This window comes from Embiotoca jacksoni, unplaced genomic scaffold (assembly GCF_022577435.1).
Source record: "Embiotoca jacksoni isolate LCO1_2020_lvr unplaced genomic scaffold, fEmbJac1.0.p SCAF_1, whole genome shotgun sequence".
Taxonomy (NCBI): Eukaryota; Metazoa; Chordata; class Actinopteri; family Embiotocidae; genus Embiotoca; species Embiotoca jacksoni.
In genome coordinates this window covers 4577972-4602108 of record NW_027185229.1, presented here as the reverse complement: position 1 = coordinate 4602108, position 24137 = coordinate 4577972, and the positions used below count along the sequence as shown (strand labels likewise).

General features: G+C 40.1%; 1 protein-coding gene across 2 annotated transcripts in view; it reads left to right on the top strand.

Moving 5' to 3' along the window:
• The first annotated feature begins 2646 nt into the window (after positions 1-2646).
• cpne5b (copine Vb) overlaps positions 2647-24137 on the top strand; it is a 121413-nt gene continuing 99922 nt past the window's right edge. For both annotated transcript variants that reach the window (XM_069157319.1, XM_069157311.1), the window contains exons 1-2: positions 2647-2708; positions 2860-3132. In XM_069157319.1, the coding sequence (XP_069013420.1) occupies positions 2698-2708; positions 2860-3132 (284 nt within the window). In that variant the 5' untranslated portion in view covers positions 2647-2697. The remainder of the gene's footprint in view (positions 2709-2859; positions 3133-24137) is intronic.

Below are 24137 nucleotides of genomic sequence, written 5' to 3'. Positions count from 1 at the left end.
TTGCAGTTGGATGGCAAAAGTATTTAAAGGAAAAATCCAGTGTTTTGTAGGTCTTCGCTATTGATCACTTAACAAGCCAATACTTTAAGCCGTTCAGATACAGGCATGACGCGATTTTTGTTTTTTAAGAAATGGCACCAAACTAATGCATTTCATCAAAAATAAAAAAAAACATTTCTGATAGTTTTACCAAAAACAAAATGGTTTTCTGGCCGTTTGAAAAAGTCTATATTTGATGCTGCCACAAGGAAAGAATGTGTAAATATCCAAGAGTCTATCCAAAGTTTTCTAATAATGAGAGTGAATATATTTATTTTTTTGCGGTGACAAATGACCATAATCAAACATTAAAAAATTTAAAAATGTGCTGTATAAAAAAAAGAAACAGATCTATCATATTAAAAATAAGTAAAACATAAAAAAAAAAAAAAAATCTGTTTATTTGTAATCAGGGGGCAAAACATTGCTCAGTATCAGTCCCCCTGTAGTACCCTGTGTTTTTAGATCAAAGTATACGGAGGGATGGAAATAGATATCTGCAGGAATTTAATTTGATATCTGGAGTCCCAGTTTGTATAAACGAGGTCTATCGCATGCTTAAATTTCTAATACTGCAGTTAACTACTCAAGGCAAAATAGATGATAGATGTGTTGAAGGTTCTCCACCTCCCCTTCCTGCAATTTCTTTTTTTTTTTTTTTTTTTGTCCTCTGGCCCTGCTCCCACCAACCCACTCTGTGGAACATCTGCAATAACATGCTCACCCACACAAAACAGTGAACCCTCAAAATACATGAATCATCCTGGAAAGAAAGGGGTGTGTACGTACATGTGTGTGCCTCTTTAGCTCTGTTTATAAGTCCTTCAGTGACATGAGATATGAGAAAATAATTTATTTTCATATGTGCACATTAGTGTGTTTGTATGGAAGAATGATGATGCGTGTGTGTGTGTTCCTCATCCTGAGCTGGAGGGCTGTGTGGGCAGAAGCATCCTGCATGTGCCGGTGTAAATTGATTTCCAGAATCCAGACGCTGGGGCTCTATGCAGGGAAGAGATGTGTGCTTCTGCACCTATTTATGAACGAGGGTAAAATGTTTTATGGCTACATGTGTCTCTGTGTGCATGATGTGTGTGTGAAAGGAAGAGAGACAGAGAAATAGAAAAGGTACAATGACACAGGAAATCTGACATCTGTTTCCATATTGACAAAAAAAGTAACAACTGCAGTTTTCCCAAGTTGGTGAAAACAGATTTCTTTCCTGATGCAAGCAGTAATTTATGGAAAACAGCTGGTTATTTGTTTATTCATGACCACTAATGTTAATGTGCCTTCCATATATGTGTGCGAGTCCTTTGTTTATTCATGAGAAGAGGCAGAGAGAGAGAGATGTGCAGTGTCAGAACAAGTGAGATAAACAGTGAGGTGGTGGAGAGAGGATAACACACACACACACACACACACACACACACACACACACACACACACACACACACACACACACACACACACACACACACACACACACACATACAGTGCCTACACTTAGGAACTGGAGTTACCCAAAAATGACAAACCCATCCCTTTCTTGGCAGGCGTTGGCATCAGTTTAGCATATTCATTACAATGTGGTTTACAGGGCAGGTTTTAGCTGCACACAACAGGCTAATGATGGATGGTGGCCATTAAATCTTTATGTAATTCTCTCCATGTAATTAATATTGATTTTAAATCAGCCAGCTTGAACACAATTTAATTGGTAACTGCATTTCTTACAATGCTGCTCACATGTCTCTTTCGTTACAAAAAAACTCAAGACAATAGGAAGGAAAAACAGTGGCAGTTTTGACCCATTTATAAATTGGCCCTATCGAACTTTAACTCTTAGTCCAATTTCATTTGGATTTAACACCTTAGCATGAGTGTACACTTATTGCTCAGTAAGTATTGATTGTAAAAGAGATTCTGCATGTATCTGCTGTTCTCCCCATGACTAAACTCAGTGGTTTGCTCGGGGAGCTGTCCCACTGCTGTGGTGCTGAATTGTTTTCTTGTTTTCCCCCCTTCTGAGTCGCTCTACCGCAGTGGTTCCTAACCTTTTCTGGCGAGTGACCCATTGCAACCAAGCTTGTTATTCCCTCTTAGACTGATAAATACCGTTTTAGGAGGCTGTCGAGTTCAAATAATCCAATATTACACAATAAAAAAAAGAGTAAAGAAAAAAGAAGGTCTGGAAAAAAAAGTGAACCAAATGTTGTGTGGCAGCTCTTTTCTATCCCCACAGACCACACCCTTAATCATATCGCTACTATAGATTTATCTCGCGATCCATGGGCGGTACCGACCACCAGGTTTGAAATCAGCAACTTGTTCTCAGAGTCTCACAAACATGTTATGACAAGCTGAATTTTTGTTTTAAATGAATCCACGCCACATTCATCCACCTCGCCTAACACAAAGTAAATAGCATCAGTGCGTAATTAAATTGCTGTGACACACTCTAAGTAAAGAGTACACCGGGTGTTGCGGGGTGACAGCAGCAGAGCCGGGGTATGGGCAGGGTTGCCAGCACTTCAGTGTAATTCCGTGTGGGAGGAGGATGGGTGGGTTTAAGTGTATCTAGTCTTTTCTCTTCACACGCTCTGCTGTACGCACAGACTGAAGACAAAAGCAGAGAGCAGTACACCTTTCCATGTGATGTGCAGCAGGTCGGTGAGGGCGCAGCTGCAAGCTGAGATTCTGCTCCCCTTTAAAAAATATTTACGCTGCATGGAGAGTTAACCAAGTGCGCCTCCGTTTTTTTTTTTTCAACCGGGTAGCTCATTCACTCCGTGCCCCCCCTCCCTCTATCCTCTCCAGCCTCAACATTTGTGAAGTGGCTGCTTCACCCGGTCGGACCGGAGGCCGTCTGGTCTCTGATCTGGTCTCAGGAGTCCGCGGAGACTCGACGCGCTCCATCGCGGCCAGGCTGTGCGCCTCTGGGATCACACCCGAGCCACGCCGAGCTTCGACGATGGAGATGATGGAGGGAGACGTTATGGACAAGCTGGAGGACATGTCATCGGTGTACGACTTCGACCCGATCACCGGCAACATCCCGGCCACCAAAGTAGAAATCACCGTCTCCTGCAGGTGAGCTGACGCGTCCGCAGAGAGTCGGAGAGCGGAGAAGTTCGGTGTTCAGACTGCGTGCTGGAAAAGTTGTGAACACGCCGCCCCACCTTATCTGTGGATTTTAGTTAAGATTGTTCGATGACAATCGAAAATGTTCGGTATCTAAAATAAATAGAGGTAACTAATCCATGACTCTGGTAAAACGTCGATTCAGCTGCTGATTCGGTTTGAGGACAGCTGCTGTCAGTTTCCCGGTTTACTGGTTTGGTTTAAAGTTGTTTTTGATTGATTAAGTGACTTTAAATGTGAATTTCTGTAAGAAAAAGTAAAAATCAACTATATATTTAAAGGCGTTTCCGATCTGAACGTGCCATCAAAAGGGGAATCTGAAAATGTTCAAATCTTGTCATTATTTCCTGCATGTACGTATCAGCGGTTTCCAGATATGTTTGCGGGTATTTTCAAGTGTCAGCTCTTATTGTGCAAAACTGTTCTAAAGGCTAACTCATGTTGATGTGACATAATACACCTCCAAACATGGCAGAGCTCATTTTATATCAGACCATCCTTTGCTGTAATCTCTTTTCAGCCAGAAGCCTCTTTCATACTTTACCCACTCGCACTGAAAGCCTCATTCCTTTCTCTCCTGTATTCTTTAAAAAAGTACTGGATGTTAAAAATTCTAAGGTTTGCATCACATTCAGACAGTGCCTGCAGTCCATGGCCTCAAGCTTAATCCCACTCTTCATCATTTTTTTGTACAAAAGTATTTCCTTTTCAGAAAGTAACTCAGCAAAACAAAAAACGCAATCACCAAATGAATCTCTCTGCATAACTTGTTCAATGAGAATACACCATCACTTCTCTTCCCATTAGGAAAGGTTTGAAAGTCAAGGCTTTCCACGCCTTTCACCTCCAGTGCTGGCATGTGTGAGCATCCTCTCCCTCTCCCTCTTACACACACACACACACACACACACACACACACACACACACACACACACGGGTGTTTCTGGTCTTTGATGCTGGGTTTTAGGTTGGTGAGCCATCGAAGCAGAGTGAGTTTGAGCTATAACAAGCTGCGTGTGCATTATTGATGGGCTTTCTGACGTTCAGAGAAGCTCGCTGCCACATCTTTCAGCTCAGAGTGGAAAAAAACAAAACAGACTCTGGCAAGAAATTTATTGAATGAAAAACCATTGTATTGGAAAAATTGTGGGCGATAGTAGAGAATCAGCTCAGATGGAAAAAAAAGGATGGCTAGCAAAGTACTTGTGCTGGATTTTTATGTTTTTCAGCCTGTAAAAATGAGGCAACTGGGATTACATCATTACAGATGTACAATTAAGCACCATTCAGGTATATGATGAGTCCCATTCTGCAACCCTGCACATTTATGTAAATTATTTATATGATAATGTGTATGTATGTATGTGTGTGTGTGTGTGTGTGTGTGTGTGTGTGTGTAGTTCTGTGCTGATGTGTGTTGGAAAAAAAGAGGGAGAAAAGCATTGGTGCATATTCTTTCAACTGTACCAAAAAGAAGAGGTGTTTGGGGAGAAGAAATGGAGGGGGGGGGTCATGCTTTTCCCTCCTGCTTCACTGCCACCTTGTTTGTGCTTGTGAGAGAGCTTCAGTAAGAAAAAGAGCAAGAAAGGCTGAGTTTATCTTAAAGCATACATTTGATGCATGGAAAATTCACACTTTGAATGAAAAAATATGGACTATAAAGATACAGCATACTCTTAACTGGATGGGGTGTGGGCTTACCATGAGCATGCTTGACTGCAGAGAGGAATAAGTGTGCGAAAGGTTGCTCTCATAACTGTACCACAAATTTCCCCTACATATGCAGCAATTCCTGCTGTGGTATAATAAATAAGTAATGCTAGGCTACAGTGTCAGCTGCTCCTGTAGCAGAAGAAATCAACAGTTAAATCTCTCTGTCACATCCAAACACTTCTAATAACAGTTCAAGGCCTCGCAAATCCTCTAAATCCTTTGTACAGATGTTGTGTGAGTCAGATTCCGATTGAAGAGTAGAGCTTCCCTGTTGGGTCCTCGCAGGTCTACCTTTGTCATCATGTACATGCACTCTCTAAAACCTCCAAACCATGATGATAGCTGTTCCCTCGGAGGTTAATACCCCTCATTAGAGGCTAAACCCCATGCTTCTGACAACGTATTATTATCAGGACTGGTGACAAATAGAAGGGGGTGGGTGTGCATTGGATCAGGGAAATAAGGGGGGAAATGATAGGAATCGGTTTGTCTTTCATTCAGGGAGGAATGGAGAATGAAGGACTCAGTGGCAGGAAGTTGCAAACAGCGCTTCATATAGATTTGATCCATATTAAGCTTTTTTATCTTTCGAATTAGAATTCTTTTCAGCCCTCGTGATCGGAACCTTTTACTAACCTACAACACATAGTTTTATCTGCCTAACGTCTCCAACACTTCACAGTTATGTGTCACCGCATTCACATCTCTCACAATGTTTCATGTGTCATTTCCAGCACATTTGTTTTGTGTGGGGAAACTTGTCCTTCAGGAGCTGCGTCAGAAATAGAAAACTGTTGAGACAGTTTGACATGACAGACAAAATCCAACCTGTGTTTTTTCTTAAACTGATGTTTACACTCCCACAGGGCTTGTCAGTCAATGGTCTACTTCATGAGGAGAAATGAGGGGAGCGGGGTGTAATTGGCATGTGAATAAAAAAACATGATGTGTAAATCCTGGAGCCACAAAACCCAACCGCAGACCTCCATTCAGTGGTTTGTTAAATCTTTCCAAGTCAAAGTCTGCTCTCCTGTTTCTATTCCACTGTCTTACTGTCCAGTCACATCAGCAACATAAAGAAGTAGTTATGAATGTAATGTGGGCCACAGCCATTCACCGGTCCTCAGTCGGTTGAGGAGCCACTATCTGGCTTCTGCATTGAAGAGCAGGTCTGTCAGTGGAGGACGACCAGCTGCTGAGATTGCTACTGAAAAGCAATGAGCTCACCTGAAATGACTTGCTGCTGTTACTGTATGTTGCAGCCTGCATAAGTAATAGACGAATAAGAGCTCTTTGGGGGCCTCACCATCAATTGGAGGACTTCTTGTACTTTGTCATTGAAGGTAGTTCTTTATGACTCTGGCTGCATATTTGGGGTCGTTGTCATGCTGCAGAATGAATTTGGAATCAGTCAGACGCTTCCCTGACGGTGTCACATGAGGAACTCCTAAACATATAAGTGCCTAAAACTTTGCACAATACTGTAGGTACAAGGTGGGTAATGGGGGATGGGGAGGTGTGACCATAGACTGTATATAAAAGTGGACGTAGCTTCTGGGTCTGAAAAATTAAGCAGATGTGGAAGTGCTTTAAGCTGCGATACCAGCGGGTGCCACTAGAGGTTGGATCTGAAAAGCCTCTGGCTCCATAGACTCCCATTCAACTTCTCATAAAATTCTAAGTCAATAAAATTTCTCCACGAGTTATCTCGGTGTTGAACTTGGGGCTTCATAACGGCCGTTCACAAACCAACGGGTGATGTCACTGTTGGTTGACACATGGGTCAAAGTTCACACTGATTGAACAGAGTAGAGACTCAATTAAATCATTAATGGCTTTCCTTTTTCTGGAGAGTGACACCTGATAGATCTTGTAGCTGCTGAATTTGACTGTAATTGGTGGCTTCTGGTGGTGACATAATACTTCTATTCTTGTTGGCAGTGCATACAGCTCACTAACATTGGGGATGTGGAATTTCACATTGTGTTTCCAGCGTGCAGGCAGTGAATGTGTTGCTATGATTAAAGTATTGTACTAAATGTCTGGATGGTCTGCTTTTGCATCAATACTGGTGCTTATGAGAAGCCCGCTTGCAGCATCTGCTCGCTTCCTTCATGGATCTGGGACAGATATGAAAGCCTCTTGCACAGTGTAGATTAGCCCTGGGGAGATCCAACACTGCTTATTATCACTCTGATTTCCCTTGCTCTTTCACGTCACAGCTCTCCAGGTTTGAGCACGTCAGGTGTGAATACGTTGCACCTCAAGCTTCAACCGAAGTTTATTAGGAATATGAAGACCACTGTGTAAAATACGAGCCCAGCTTTGCAAACCACAACATAATTATCTTGCAGATATCACCACCACTAAAAGTCAGATCAACCTCCTCCTGTTCCTTTCTCTCTCTCAAAAACACAACACACACTGTCAGTAGTTTTGTAGCACAGCAGACTGGGCACACTGCCTCTTGTCACACAGCCTGACTGACTTTAGCTGGTTAAGGAAAATTAGGTGTGGAGAGGGAGGCAGAGGTAGCGAGGGAGAGGAAATAGAGTGGCTGGTGTGGAAGCAGATAAACAAAGACAGACTGAGATGAGAAACATATTGAGTTGGGTATGCTCATCATTGCATAGTAACAGGAGGCAGGGAAGTGAATTCATTAAGAAATGCAGGTGGTTCAGTTTTTTTTCTTTATCACGGGGGGGCTCACTGATTCACATGATGCAACATTCCAGTGACACGTGAGCAAACACAGTAAATTAGAACAATAATATTCTTTCTTACTAAAGCCAGGCATTAAAGCACAACACACAACAACAACTAGGGGGCCGTAAAAACAAGTTGTAAAACATTACAGTGGCGTTTGGTCAAATTGTTAGCACACATTCATATTTACACATCCAGCAGTTACATCATTCATTTAGTGTCTCTGGCCACCTGGTTAATGCAAGTCCAATATTTACTGTCTTTTAGCTCTGTTGGTTTTTACAAAATCCTCATGGAAATATATGACTGTTAAATGCTTTAATGTCCTCACCAGCTAGTTGCTAACTGCATCTGTAGGCTGCTGAACGGAGAGTATAATAAAAAAAAAACAACAACCAAAAAGCAGCTAAAGAACGCTTCGGGTGGTAATTCTGTGTAGTTTCATGACTATAAGTGATGACCCCTCCCACATTGTTTCTGCATTCATCTGACACATTATCATTGAGAAGATATGAATTTCAGCCACTTTACAACACTTAAGGCTACAAAAAAAACGCATGAAATTACTTTGGTAATACAAATACTTGTCAATAAAAAGCTGTAGCCAGCTTTGCTTTGTAAAAGACAATTTAGAATCTTTAACTCCTAAAAGTATTGTGGATAGCATAATAATGTCACAAGTTTCAGAAAGTACTTGTTACTGTGAAAAACATAGTGAATACAGATGGATGCATTTTCCAAGTTCCAATCAATGCGTAATGATCCATGTGGACAGAAGAAGTAAATAAAGCAGGAAGTACTGTTTTATTAACAGGGTTTCTTACTTCTATTACAGGATACCAACATAGGGAACAATGTAAGGTCCGTCCTAATCTGCCTGATTCCAGAAAGACAATTTTCAAACACAGAAAACATACTGTCTTTTACATTGACTTCTGACTCTTACACAATAGATGTGAATTCAATTGGGATTTTTCTAATGTGACATTTAGCCTCACCTAATAATGTAGCCCAATCGTACACATGGTACTTATTGCCCTTGGAAGTAGTGATGCGTTAATCCTGAATGCAGGAAAATACTTTATTTGAGAAGAAACTCACTGTGAAAACTATTCCTAACTTACTTGTTCTTATATTTGTGGGAGCAAAAAAGACAAACATCCAATCTCTTTAGAGACAGAGTAACACTACAGCCTGTTAAAAACTCAGAAACCGCTGTCATACATTACTATGGTTAAAAAAAAGAAGCTATAATTGGACAATTGCTAATGTTCAGGGGAGGATATGGGAGTAAGATAGATTGAAAAAAACCCGCTATAATAGATGCACAATTTGTATATACGGTACTGTGCATCATACATGAAGTTCTAAGGGTTAATTTTCAAAATGTGAATATCCTGTGGAATTTGTGCTAATTAAGCCAGTGTGATTATGTGCAGGTATATGAAGCAAAAAAAACTAACTAACAAACAAGAACAACAATCAAAGGTGACTGAAAAAAAAAGAGGTTTACCCACCATAACCAGCAAGAAAGTTTTCTAAACTTAAACAAGGAAAAGAATTACACCCAGAAATCATCTACTGCCTGAAGGTCTGTGCAACCATACTGTAGGGAACACCACGCTACCACTTTATATACCTAGTGCAGCCCCTTGTTTTTATGAAACCCACTGAGTAAAGCCATGGAATATTTTTTTTAATTTTTTTTTTTAATTTTTTTTTTTTTTTTTTTTTTTTTATAGTTTATGTAATTATTTATTTGTGAAACAGACTTTTTTGCAATTTGAGGCCACATGGATATTGCTCCTTTTCATTTTACTGTACTTCTTCAGTTGCACTCTGTGAGAGGAAGATAATACCAAGGACGATGGCACTCTAACGCTTGTATCAATGAGGAGGCTGCTGTTGTGTCTCTCTGACTTCAACCGTCTCCTACACAGAGATGGACTATTGGGGGCCATTAAAAAAAAGTTGGTGATAATAGCTCACAAGTTTTCTTTTTCACCTCCCCTGCTCTGCTGGTCGCTCGGTTTTGGAGGAAGCCAAGGATTCTGTAACAGCAACACAGTCCAATTCTGATTCAAACTAAAACACGAGTAAGCTTTTTGAATCCGTGCATATTTGTATTTATAAACTGATATCAAACCGAAGTGTGTAATACACCTGTCGGTCCACTAGAGGCTCCCATGTCGAGGAGGACAGGGGTGGTAGGAAGGAGACTGATGTTTAATTCAGCAAAAAGTTAATTTTGATTTCTATTCAGTAACATAAATAAGTTACTTACATAATGAATCATCTTATCATCTTATGTAAAGTAAGTACCTAATGTTAAGTAATGTATGCGACTTTTTTGTTTCTAACCCTTACCAAATAGTTTTTGATACCTAAAACAAATGCAGCTTACTTTTCACACCGAGGTGATGCAAAATGTGACACCGCCACGGTATCCTCTAGTGGACGGACGGGTGTATTGCGCACTTAGCTGTGATACCAGGTTGTGCACATATCATAGTTGTTGTTTCACTTTTAGTGCCTCTGCCTACAAGACTGCATTGATCTACAGAAAGCATATTGTATTTTGGTGTATTTGTGTGGAGCTGTTTGCAGAAAAAAAGGGCATTTGGATGCCGTTGAAGCGTGAAGCACTCTCTTCCCCTGACCTGGCAGAACCAATCAATTATTTCCTATCCTCTTACTTACTTGCTAACACGGTGAATGAGTGCATTGCACAAAGCAAACATAATTTCTCAACACCAATTACTATCTTTGTTTTTTGTGCCTTTTTAAATTCCTTTTTCGTCTGCCTTCTCTACACTGATGGACAGACTATGACTAATGTTTTCACTAAATCAATACAGTGGAGTGTGGGCATGCTGAAAAGAGTTAATGTGCACATGTCAAGCGCTTGTATCCACATTTTTAAAACAATATTTTCCTTCATTTGCTTGTTTTATATTAATAAAAACCAAATGTCACCATCTTTGCCTCTAAAAAAAACATGTTTTGTTTTGTCTTGCTTTCATTACAATGATACTATAAAGAGGCTGATTTTGATCTGTCACTCTTCACCCTACACCCAATAATCCCCTCCAGACCTGACAGCATCACTGTTCAGTTGCCAGCATCTTCACAAAGACATGCCTATAATCAGCTCTGCCGGCTCTGCAACTGAGAATTAACTGTCTCATTCCTGTAGCCATCAAATTTTTCCATCCTGCACTCTTGTTTCGAGTTTGTATGTCACATCTCCTATGCCGAGAATCTACTTTAATGCAAACAAGGCCTAGTGACACAGTGGATGACAGCCACTGAACATAAGTGATATTAAGTTATTCATTTATATTTATATCTATGCTGTATACAGTGCATCCAGAAAGTATTCACAGCGCTTCACTTTTTCCACATTTTGTTATATTACAGCCTTATTCCAAAATGGATTAAATTCATTTTTTTCCCTCAAAATTCTACACACAATACCCCATAATGACAACGTGAAATAAAAAAATTAGAAATTTTTGCAAATCTATTAAAAATCTAAAACAAAAAAATCACATGTACATAAGTATTCACAGCCTTTGCCATTAAACTCAAAATTGAGCTCAGGTGCATCCTGTTTCCACTGATCATCCTTGAGATGTTTCTACAACTTGATTTGAGTCCACCTGTGGTAAATTCAGTTGATTGGACATGATTTGGAAAGACACACACTGTCTATATAAGGTCCCACAGTTGACAGTGCATGTCAGAGCACAAACCAAGCCATGAAGTCCAAGGAATTGTCTGTAGACCTCTGAGACAGGATTGTATGGAGGCACAGATCTGGGGAAGGGTACAGAAAAATGTCTGCAGCATTGAAGGTCCCAATGAGCACAGTGGCCTCCATCATCCGTAAATGGAAGAAGTTTGGAACCACCAGGACTCTTCCTATTTGACCTTTATTTAACCAGGTAATATCAATTGAGAACCAATTCTCATTTACAATGATGACCTGTCAGCACAGTCCTGAGGTGCATGTTTTTGGATGATGGGAGGAAGCCGGAGAACCTGGAGAGAACCCACGCAAGCACAGGGAGAACATGCAAACTCCTCACAGAAAGGCCCAGGACCGGATTCGAACCCAGAACCTTTTTGCTGTGAGGCGACAGTGCTAACCACTGCACCACCGTGCCGGCCTAGAGTTGGCCGCCCGGCCAAATTGATCGATCGGGGGAGAAGGGCCTTAGTCAGGGAGGTGACCAAGAACCCGATGGTCACTCTGACAGAGCTCCAACGTTGCTCTGTGAAGAGAGGAGAACCTTCCAGAAGGACAACCATCTCTGCAGCACTCCACCAAGCAGGCCTGTATGGTAGAGTGCCCAGACGGAAGCCACTCCTCAGTAAAAGGCACATGACAGCCCACCTGGAGTTTACCAAAAGGCATCTGAAGGACTGTCAGACCATGAGAAACTAAATTCTCTGGTCTGATGAAACAAAGATTGAACTCTTTGGCCTGGATGCCAAGCGTCATGTTTGGAGGAAACCAGGCACCGCTCATCACCTGGCCAATACCATCTCTACGGTGAAGCATGGTGGTGGCAGCATCATGCTGTGGGGATGTTTTTCAGCGGCAGGAACTGGGAGACTAGTCAGAATGGAGGGAAAGATGAATGCAGCAATGTACAGAGACATCCTTGATGAAAACCTTCTACAGAGCGCTCTGGACCTCAGACTGGGGCGAAGGTTCATCTTCCAACAGGACAACGACCTGAAGCACACAGCCAAGATAACAACGGAATGGCTACGGGACAACTCTGTGAACGTCTTTGAGAGGCCCAGGCAGAGCCCAGACTTGAACCTGATTGAACATCTCTGGAGAGATCTGAAAATGGCTGTGCACCAACACTCCCCATCCAACCTGATGGAGCTTGAGAGGTCCTGCAAAGAAGAATGGGAGAAACTGCCCAAGAATAGGTGTGCCAAGCTTATAGCATCATACTCAAAAAAGACTTGAGGCTGTAATTTCTGCCAAAGGTGCTTCAACAAAGTATTGAGCAAAGGCTGTGAATACTTATGTACGTGTTATATTTTCGTTCTTTATTTTTAATAGATTTGCAAAAAATTTCAACAAACTATTTTCACTTTGTCATTATGGGATATTGCGTGTAGAATTTTGAGGAAAAAAATGAATTTAATCCATTTTGGAATAAGGCTGTAACATAACAAAATGTGTAAAAAGTGAAGTGCTGTGAATACTTTCCGGATGCACTGTATATTTGTTAAGTGCCATGGAATAACCTGTGTTGTGATTTGGCGCTATATAAATAAAATTGGATTGAATATATGTCTATTTGTGTCTGTCTGTTTTTTGCACACTGAGAGTGACGTTACAACCGGAGTCAAATTCCTTGTATGTGTAAACATACCTGGCCAATAAACTGATTCTGATTCTGAACTCCAAAGGAAGGAGGGTAACACTCTCGGTGAGTGTTAATGATGGTTCACTGTCATGTTGGCTTTCGTGGCTGAGAGGCGGAGATGAGGCTTTGATCCACGCTCTCTGGCTGATGGGGCTCACTGGGTTTCTGGCAAGAGCAGAGAAGTCAAGGGAAGACAAAGTCAAATTTATCTGTGAAGGACTAAAGAAACACTTTCTCTCTGTATTGTAAATAACTAGAAAAGATTGTGGCAAGTAAACATGTTGGAGGGCGAACAACATCAGTTTGGGAAAGGGTTCCTAAGACCATCAAATGTAACCTCTGGTGTGAAGAAGAAGTCTCAAATTGTCGGGGCTTCCAATCAAATACAGTTTTATATGAGAAACGTACATATAACTAACCAAGCTCCGCCCACCTATTGCTCACAGCTTCAGTCTTTGCTGTGATCACAGTTTGGAAATATTGTTTGCATGAAGGTTCGCTCAGCCTCTCTGAAGGGTGGACCAATCGGTGATCAGTGTGGCTGGCTAAGTGTGATGATGTTATAAAATGTGTTAGTCAAAACTATTGCAGTGGTAGGTAGAGGAACGATGTGAACAGTTGCAGCAATACTACCTAATATTGAGGAATTGAAGCCATAGTAGGAACAATGTCAAAACATTTTTAAAAGTAATTTACTCTCATGTTGCACTCTGCTCACATTGGAGGAGGGTTGTTGTTGTTTACAGCTCGGTCAGTTTCAGCGTACAACACATAGTGGTCCATGTCGATTGGTTAAAGGCTACTCCAATTGTTTCAAAATGAATTTGAGGGTTGCACCCATGCTCAAAGACCTAGCCTGTCCATTTGCTAACACATGTCTGCTCACTCAAACTACTCTACAAAGGTTTTGGCTTAATTTATTCTCTGGCAAGGAAACCTTTTTATCTATATAGATTTGATATAGTTTGAAATGTGGATGCTCAGTTTTTTTTTTTACCTGAAACCTTCAGAGCCAATTTCCTCTTTGTGAAGGCAGGTATTTGTCATGTCATTTCTAAGTCATGGCACTTTTCAAGCTCCATGTTATAAGTGATGCTACAGTGAGAAGTAAAAGCTCCAATGCTCACGGCTACATTTCCAGACAACACCAAGCAATCCACGAGAGGGTTGATGTTTCCAAAATGGTAAAAAACAACAAAAACAACTGTTCAATAATGAATGGCGTCATTTAAAATCATAAAAAGCTTCAAATCATAGGACCATCATTTTGAAAGCTTGGAGTACTTTTATCGTTTGTTTTACGAACACTGCTCCTACTGGGAAATTAACAACTTTTCGGTGTAAGTCTTCCCTCAAGTCTTGTTTATACATGTCTGATCTGCATGTGAAGAATCATGGGTCACCTGAACGGCTTGTCTAATTGGAGGAGGCTTTTATTTGCATCTATGCGGGGTGCACATAACGCCTGTCTCAGATCCCTGATTAGCATTTCAGCAGTGACACCGGACTGAGAGATGGCTACTGGTATCTCTTGGGTCTTATTATTTTATTATGTAATTGGATTAATTTGGCTTCTCAGCTGAGGCTATTGACAAACCTAACAAAGCTAAGAGGACACATCTCTGCAGGCACTCAATGTGATAGTGCTCAAAACCAATAGACAGAGTTTATGGAGAAAACAGATACAGTATTTTGTATAGGATGACCTGTTACATTCTTGCAGATAATTATAGATGAGTGATCACGAGCTGCTTATTACCATAAAATGCTATCTCCCCACTTCTTTTAAAAAAAGTGAGGATATTCATATTGTACCGGCAGACAATTCTTTAAATGCTGAATTTACATCCGCTGGCACCAGCGTTGTCATTAATAGGACTCGGATGCAGGAACTTTTTCAATGTACTGTCAAATACTGTCAGCACTATGACGGGATGCACACATACTTATTTAGAAAAGGGCAGAAAAAGGTCAGAGGATGACTCATAAATGAGGAAAAAAAAAAAAAAAAGATATACACATCATTAAGCCCACTAAATCACAGCTATGTTGTGGCCCCTGTGCAACAATAAATCACTGTTTATAGTTAGACCATGTGTGATATGTATGAAAGCACTTCCAGCTGAGGTATTATAGTTATAGGTTTACAATGTCATCTCAAAGATAAGGCTGCCAAAAGATTTAACTTTATTTAACCTGAAATCTAGAGATAAAACATAAAAAAGTGAAATGCACTAAAACTCTGAGCATCAGAGCCTCTGATAAACAAGACAGGTGCATGAGCAGGCATTTACGTGAGTGAATTGTGCTGCGGTAGAAGCATCTGTCCTCAGCATATGTGATGGAGTAATGGGAGCTTAATAGCTCTCAGTCAGGGCTACTGAGTTGATGTGAGTCACAGCTGTGGACAGCTACCTTCACCTGGCAATTAGGACTTTTTCATCGTCACTAGGACCAAATCACTATAAGTGATGCATTTTAATTGACCACAATGAACTAATTTGTTTTGAGTGGCATGCTGGTGATGGCCATGGATACTTCCGGTAGTTGGCTGAGCAAGGGACCAAGACTTTGGACAAAAATTCACAATTTTTTTTAGTTTCGGTCACTCAATGGTTTGGCTAGTTTTAAAAATCCTCTGCACATGTTGCAGCGTATCATGAATTACACACTTGTGCCAACATATTTAAAAAATAACCTCATTTTTATTTTTATTTAATTCCTGACTCGATCATGGTCATATGAATCTGTGGTCCTTCAAACTGAAAATATACTCTTCAGCTGATAAGCTCACCTTGTGTGTGTGTGTATATTTCCCTATCAGTATTTGATTCAGTCGATGCAGAAACTCAATAATCCCATCATGTCCCTGAGCTATTTATCAGTGAATACTCTCTGTCATGTGTCCAATTTAACCACATTATGTAGGATGTTTTATGTTGGAAGGATGAAGACAAGAGTATAATTTGGAAACACCACAATATCCATGTGACGCATCACTGCAGCAGATTCATATAAAACAGAGTATGGATACAGTTAATTTATGATGACAATTAAATTTCAAATAAAAGCTGCTTTTTGGACACTTTACACCAAAACCTCAAAATTAGGTCAATCCAACACTTTCATTATATAAGTGAGAGTGAAAAATGTATGAAAACAGTTGTTTGAAATTGCAGTTTGACCAACAGTGGGCCAGTCAGCATCTTGTAGTAAATGATGCATGATTGAGTTCACTGCTCAGGGAAGATAGGGGATTGTTTGCCTATTCTCAGCCCGTGGTGCTATTTCAGCTCTGGCTCTGTGCCCCTTGGTGCAGGACGGGATGATTAGGCAAGATGGTCATGTGTGGTACAGCAAAGCTGGAGATGTGTGAAAAGTGTGTGGGCAAAATGACTGGTTTTGATTATGGAGCTACTGATGCCCGTAGGGAAAATAGATGCTGAATGAGTGAAAAAAAACTTGTGTGTGTGGTTGTGTGTGTCAGTGCCTATCTTGTACTCAGAACATAACGGTATGATTACGGTGTGTGTGTGTGTGTGTGTGTGTGTGTGTGTGCGTGTGTGTGCGTGTGTGTGCGTGTATGTGTAGTTGTGTGTGTCAGTGCCTATCTTGTACTCAGAACATAATGGTATGATTACATTTGTGATGGTTTAGGACCGTTATTATCGTAGATTATGTTTGAATTCAAACAAATAACTGCAATTATAGCTGCATATACATTTCTCTGTCAGCTCTAAAAATAAGTTAGTCCCCTACACAAGCAATTACTGTAACGATACTACAGCAGTTCACTTTCTTATCTTTATAGAAGATTGTCTGAAACTCTTTTAAATGCATTTTCTTTATTTATAGTAACTGCATGATTTCATAATGCTTATGAAATTTGGAAGTGTCATTTGTTACGTTTTTATTCTAAAATTTCTGAAATTAATCTTATTAATTATTTTGCATGTTTTGAGCAGTGTAGCTCCAGGGGGGAAATGTTTGTTATTTGGTCAGTCCACTACTTTGGCCCAGAATAAAATATCTTTATTTTGCTTTCCATATCTTTACAATTATTGGATATTTCTCCCCATAACTTTGCAACATTCAGAAAAGGAATCCCATGAACTGCTTTTTCACCTCCTCTATTACTTTGATACTTTTCATTTTGAAATATCTTGACAGCTATTGCATGGATTGACTTGAAATTTGCTCCAAACATTCATGGTGCTCAGAGGATGGATCATAGACTTTAGCAATCTCCTGACTTTTCATGCACTGCCACATGCAGTTTAAAACTCTCAAATAAAATATATCAGCATCTTGCAAACAAATTGGCAGGAAGTTTTGAACAGGACATTCACGGTTCCCAGATGATTTATCCGCACATTGGTGATCTTGTGACATTTTAGTGCTACAATCACATTTGCTTTCATTTCTGTATTTTACTTCTGGTTTTAAGTGAAATGTCTCAACAACTGTGTGATGGGCTGCCCTGACAGTTGTGGCCTACAGAGATTCATGTTGCCCTCATTATGATGTCAGCTCAAACTTTCAATCTGCCACTACTTTGATTTTTGGCAAAAACAAACAATGTGATTTCCATCAGGCTCAGATGTATTTGTGTACTGTCCAAATTGGCAAAGTAACACACTGAGCTAAGATGGTGAACATGTCAGATTATTCATTCTAAAGATTAGCATGTGTGTCTGTTAACATTAGCATTTAGATTAAAGAACCTGAGAGCAGAATTACAGCATCAAAGATTTGCAAGCATCGCTGCAGACTCATTAGTCTTAACAATATTCTGGACTGCTGTATGCTGTTTGTGTCTGTGAATGATTTGAGCCGCAGCTATTGTGAAGTCTAGAGCAGCTCATTAGCTAAAGGAGCATGTCCTCGGGGCAGACAGAGGTGGACATCTGACAATGACATCGTCACTCTACAGTGACCCACTTCACCGAGACTACCAGACATTTCACAATGACCTACTCTGAAGAAGTTTCCAAACTTTTTCTCCCAGACGAGATATTAATTTTACAGTATGTGCTCACTTCCATTTCCATTTCGCTTTTCATCTCAAAAATCGCATTTGCTTTGCATAAAGGCAGAGCTGGCAATTTCTTGGCACATTTTCAATTAAAGGGGCATAAAGAATCGGTTTCCTGTCTGACCTGCAAAATACAAACTGATATTTGTCGTGTGATGGTGTTTAACCGAGCACAATGTGAAATTTTCCCTTTTCCCTTTTCCCTGACAGTTTTGAAAACGAGATCACATTTTGTAGCTCACCGAAAAACAGCAGAGGCAAACTGCATTCTATAACCAATGAATCGCATTTTGTCAGGGTCCTAACCGTATTTGTTGCAGCCCATTACCTAACCTGTGTTGACTCGGGCCATGGTGTGGTCCGTGCTGTTGGGAATCGTGTGATCCCGAGCTTTCCTGCCAGGCTACTAGCTCACTGTGTCTGTCTGGCAGGGTGAGCAGGAATCTCCCCAGAGGAAGTCTTGGCCTGAATAATTCAACAGCTGGTGGGAAAAACGATCCTACTTGGTTCTGCCATCGATCCGACACTAAAGCAATGCCAGCACTACAGTTTGGATGATTGAGGCTATGAAGGGAGCTTCATTTATAAATTGCTACTTCATGTGGTTTTGTTATGGGTGGAAGATAGATGAGAGAACCTCATGTATAGACAAGGCATTCTGAATTGTTATAAACGTACCAATACGTGGATGTTTGTATACCTTTATGTACCAAAGCACGTACAGAGTGTGTTAAACTTTCCTACTAAGACAGCCCAGTAATCATAAAAACAAAGTACAAAACAGCAATAATTTGAGAGACAGAGATGAAGGGCCAGTAAAAGGTTTTTTGATACATCATCTATCCATAATAATGCTTTGCTCTGATGCTTCACCCAGCGCTCCTCTCCCTCTCTTATAAACAGATTATCCTCCTTCTTCCACCTCCACATTTTCCTATATTGCTTCCTCTATATTATCTTACTTCTCCCCTCTGCATCTGTTCACTCCTTTCTGTTTTTTAGATTCCACTATTTCCCAACTCCTCTTCCTTTCTTCTTACTTAGTTTTTTTTTAAGTCCTTACTCCTCATTAACTCTTTCAATGCCCCGTCAACCTCTGCTGCCATCCACATGCCACTTTCAATTAATCTCCCTGGCAGTGCCGTTTCATTCATGAGGTATGAGGATTGCCTTCATATTGCAATCCATCCTTGTTTAAATGTCCTTGAGAAAACCGTCACTCTGTTTCTGCTTTTCTTCGGTGACAGTTTGTCGTTGCGATATGTACACCTCATGCTTTCAAAACATCAGGCTTTGAAGGGCTAAAAAACTGTTTTCGTTTTGGCTTTTAAATTGTGGATTCTTACTAGAATTGATTTCAGAGGGGTTTGTAAGCCTAGGATTTGGTAAATATATAGTTTAAAATTTGTTTTAATATAAATATTCATGATCTTTCCCTCAACCTAACCAAGTTATTTTCAATCAAATAACTATATCATGAAACACTGAAAACAAAACAAGGTTTGACTTTGGTGTTGCTGTATACTGTATGTAAAGCAGTTTTACAGTTTTATTTGTACAAATTTGCGGTACAGAATAATTTGTTTGGCTTTATTTCAGCTGTGCCATTATCTATTCAGTGATTTGGAGGGTTTTGAACATCTAGTTGTGTTTCCCACTTTTCTAGAACACAAACATACCCTCCCCCTCGTCTTGATTTGTATTGCATCGTGTGCAGGCAAGAGGTCAAGCGCAGAGCCCGGCCTGTATTTATTCAGTATAGACACCCACAAACTGTCCTCCTTGCACCAGTAATCTACACCCTCGATGTCAACCTTTCACCCTTGATGCACACTTGCATTTCAGAGTCTTTTCTTGGATGTAAATATTCAGGGAATATACTGTGCAGGAAATATTATTCAAATATGTGCAATACAGTAGTCAGAGGATGTTGGCTACAGGCACACTGGCTTCTGTAAGACTTGCATACAGACTCTGCACCAGCTATGGCTCAATTGCAAGAAATTATGCCCATATATTTACATCATGCCACAATACTGGATTATAATAATATGCGACAATAAGTGTGAAGGATGCACGCTCTAAAATCATTCTATAGCTGAGCAGTAGATTTATGAGCTCCCAAAGTTTTACTTATTAGCCCGTGGCAGCCTATTTATGCTGACTTGTGCTCTATTCCATGTCAGGAATTTCATCAGCTCAATTTGCATGTCTTGAAATGCCTCTTCAAAAAGAAGCCTTCATCCCGAGATATGTATCATCCTTTTCTTAGCCCGCACTCAGAGCTGTTTGAATTAGAGAGCTGAGGAACCTCCTGCAGGTTAGAGGAAAGGAGCTGTCTAATTATTGTGCTTTGTGTCAGATCTCTGTAAATAAAGTCAGCATTGTCAGTGAGTCTGTATAACTGGCTCTTGTTCCTTCGCAAGAGGAACTCCGTTATACTGAGTCTATTTCTGATCAAATCACTAAGGACTTCATTTTCCTCCCTGACTCGCTCTCTCTTCCCAACCTCGTCTCACACACACACACTCTCTGACACACATTTTTTTTTTCTCTTCTCCATCTCTTGTTCTTACATTTGATTTTCTCCTACATTCCTACTCTCTTGATTTCACAAATTCCCTTGTGCACAGAGACATACATACCCAAATCCTGCCCCCGCTGCCTCCTCGCATCTCATATCTTTTCATAACCCCATTTACATAAGGAAGTTATATTTCAGGAAGTTAGTTTGAAACCCCTTTAGTATTGCCGATCCTTTTGAAATTTATTATGTAATACCTAATGCAAATCTGGTGACACATTTTAAATATTTTATGTCATAGCAGTAGTTGTTGATGCCCTGGTGAAATGTTTATTCTTGCTCTTGAAGCCATATTTAAGACTACAGTAACTCAACCGAACACATCTAATTGCTGGTGAAATGTTGGAGCTATTTTTTTGATCATTGTCTGAGTGTCTGCATTTTCTTGCTTTGCTTAACATAGTGACCTCAAATTACTGGCACTCCTTGGTTTTGGGAAAGGATGAAGATATCTTACTCCTGTTAGTAAAACAGCACTGTATTTTACAGCAATTACCACAGTCTGACATCCTGCACACATATTTTCTCTATAAGTCTCAGTCGTAAAGATAATTAACATCAGTTTGACTTTCACTGGACTCATCTGAGAACCCCTGACCCGCCCTTACCACAAAGCTCTGGAGCTTTGATGTGTCTACAGTGTTGCAGATGTGCACCTCATCTGAGGAAATTTTGGGTTGTGTTTACTTTCAGATTTAGGGCAGGACCATTGTTGTGTTGGGGCTGGTGTGTAGAAAGGCATATGCTGTGGGGGCTGCACTTCATACGGTAATAAAAGAATTGCTTTGATGAGGTTTTGTTTCAGCAGACCTAGTTTTGAATCCACCCTGGCTGCTCTCCTGCTGCTTACGAGTTGGTGTTTGAAGTTTCAGTTAATGCAGCCTTTTTGTCATGCTTTTGTTCCACTTCCTAGTTGAATATATTTACAGTATATATATCTGTGTCTATGAATGTACTGTGCTCATATGGGTGATTGTTTTTTTTTTCTTTTTGTGCCACAACTTGCATGGTTGACATGATTAAACTGGTGTGAATGAGTGAGGGATTTGCAGCGTTCAAATGGAACTCATTGGGAAGATCAACATTTTCACTTCGACGCAGACTATTACATAATTTATGATGACAAGCTGTTCATGACTAAAATTGCAATATATTAGTTTAACATCCAACAAAAAATTTACTTCCATGGCCTCTTCCAGTTCCACGTCACAACTCGTGAGCTCAAGGCTTGTCGAAAAGTTATAGTTCTAACGTCATGAATACCACAAGATGGCGTCACACTAGGCCGTGAAAATGAATTCTTGTTCACTATAACTGGGAGTTATTTATGAAAGGAGAGGCCTCCGATGCGGCACATCAGGCTCTTTCCGAAACAAGCTATAAATCCAAATTTTCTTCTCTCATATCTTTTGACAGAAGGTAATATTGCTAAAATAAATGTCTAATTAACTTGAGCTTTCATCTATAACAATGTTTCAATTCTACATTTAATTGATAGGATATTACACCAAAAGACAGATATCATTTGTGTGTATTTATGTTTTACAATGTATAATGCACCTTTGATTGAGCTGACATACCACATACTTGTCAGAAAGCATACGTTTTCAATACATCTATGGTATCATTAGTCAGTCAGTGCGTAAAATGAGCTGTTCATTCTCAATGAAAGTATATTCTCTTGTTTTGTTTACTAATTTGTTGTAATTCCATTTATGTGTGATTAAGCTGCAGTATGATGTTTTTTTTGGTCATTAAGTTCTTTGTTTCTGTGTTTGTTTTGGATGTCGAAGAGCTTTCATTTATAAAGATGGACAGGTGGAGCTTTTCTTTGATGATGGTAAACATCATAATGGCAAATTATTCATTTGAACCCTGCGACATCCCATGTATGTAGTGTGTAACAGTGATACAATGAAATCCCCCCAAAGAATCAAAAGGGAGCACGCACGCACGCACGCACGCACACACACACACACACACATACACACACACACACACACACACACACACACACACACACACACATGCACACACGCACACACACACAATTGTGTCTTTCTATCTGTCTGAGGATTCATTGACATAATGCATTCCCTGCCCCTTTCCAGACCCTTAACCATCACAACTACTGTAAGTGCCTATCATATTATCCTTTAAAGCTGTGAGGACCTGCCTAAATGAGGAGGAGATATCCTCAAAACAAAGGTTTAGAACAAAACACCAACAAAATTCAACAACTACATTGTTTGCAGTAGAATAAAATGAATGGTTCACAGTTACTTTATTAGCATATAGTGAGTTTGCTCACACCTGGATATTCTGTTACATTAAAGTCTGAATTTTAAGTACTTCACCACAGAAACATAAGCTGCTCATCTATTATGCTCTACAGAGTTATTGAACTCAAAAGTATAAAAAACAAACAAAAAAAACATCTTCCTCCCCAATTATATACCTGGAAATATGACAACGGCATTCCCAGAGGACCCAGTCGCACAAACCATAAACAATCTACACCACCCTTTCTGCCTCAAGCAGGAGAAAGACAATGTACTCCCCAAAGATAGAAAGAGGACAAACTGTGTTTAATTCACAGACTAGGACAACTGTTATTTGTAGGGCACCATGGTTTATAGAGCAGCAGGCTCCAGCAGTTTCCATCACACTTTATTAGATTACAGATGTACTGTATTTATAGTATGTGATATTTGCTGGTGATTTTTAAACCCTGGATTATAAAAGATGGCTTCTAATAAAAAAAACTATAATGAGATCCGTTCTGAAAGGAATTTACTTTTGGCGTTAAATATGTTTACAAGATAGAGAGGAATTATTAAAGCTCTATATTACATGTACATTGCGTTAGCTGCAGCACAGGGATGGCTGTGTTTTACTGTATTATCAAGTGTAAACACTCGCTTTCGTAATCTTTTTTCTCAGACAACTGCTGCTATACTGCACTAGCCTGCAGTTCTTTTGAAAAAACTGAACCTGTGGCTGCTGGCAGGAAAATGTCAACTGGGAAAGAGTGATTTCCACCCGCTGCTGGTCACAGCTAAAAAAACATGTAAGCATTGACTGACTGAATGTTGGGAAATAAAGAGCAGTAGCACAGGGATGAAAGCAGTTAAGGCTACATTTAGCATAGAAGATAATGGAGAGAGCATTAGAGGGATAATACACAGCCAACAGATAAAGAGGAGGTGGAAATGACAATGATAGGGAGGGGGCAGAAGTGAAAGACACATGAGCTGATCCATTCTGGACTGTGAGTGAGCAAAAATAGGAACTACAGTATAGATGAAGAAAGGAGACTAATAACTGGTTGAATGCACACAGGACTGGTCTGCACATGCAAAAATACAGTATACACAAACACACACACGCTTGTACGAGTCCAAAGTGAATTTTGCTGTTGTGTTTTTAAAAATGTTTTTCCTTGCTGTGTTGTTTTGTGATTGTAAAGCGCTTTGAGACCACATTACATGGTGATTTTACACTTAAAATGAAACTGAAT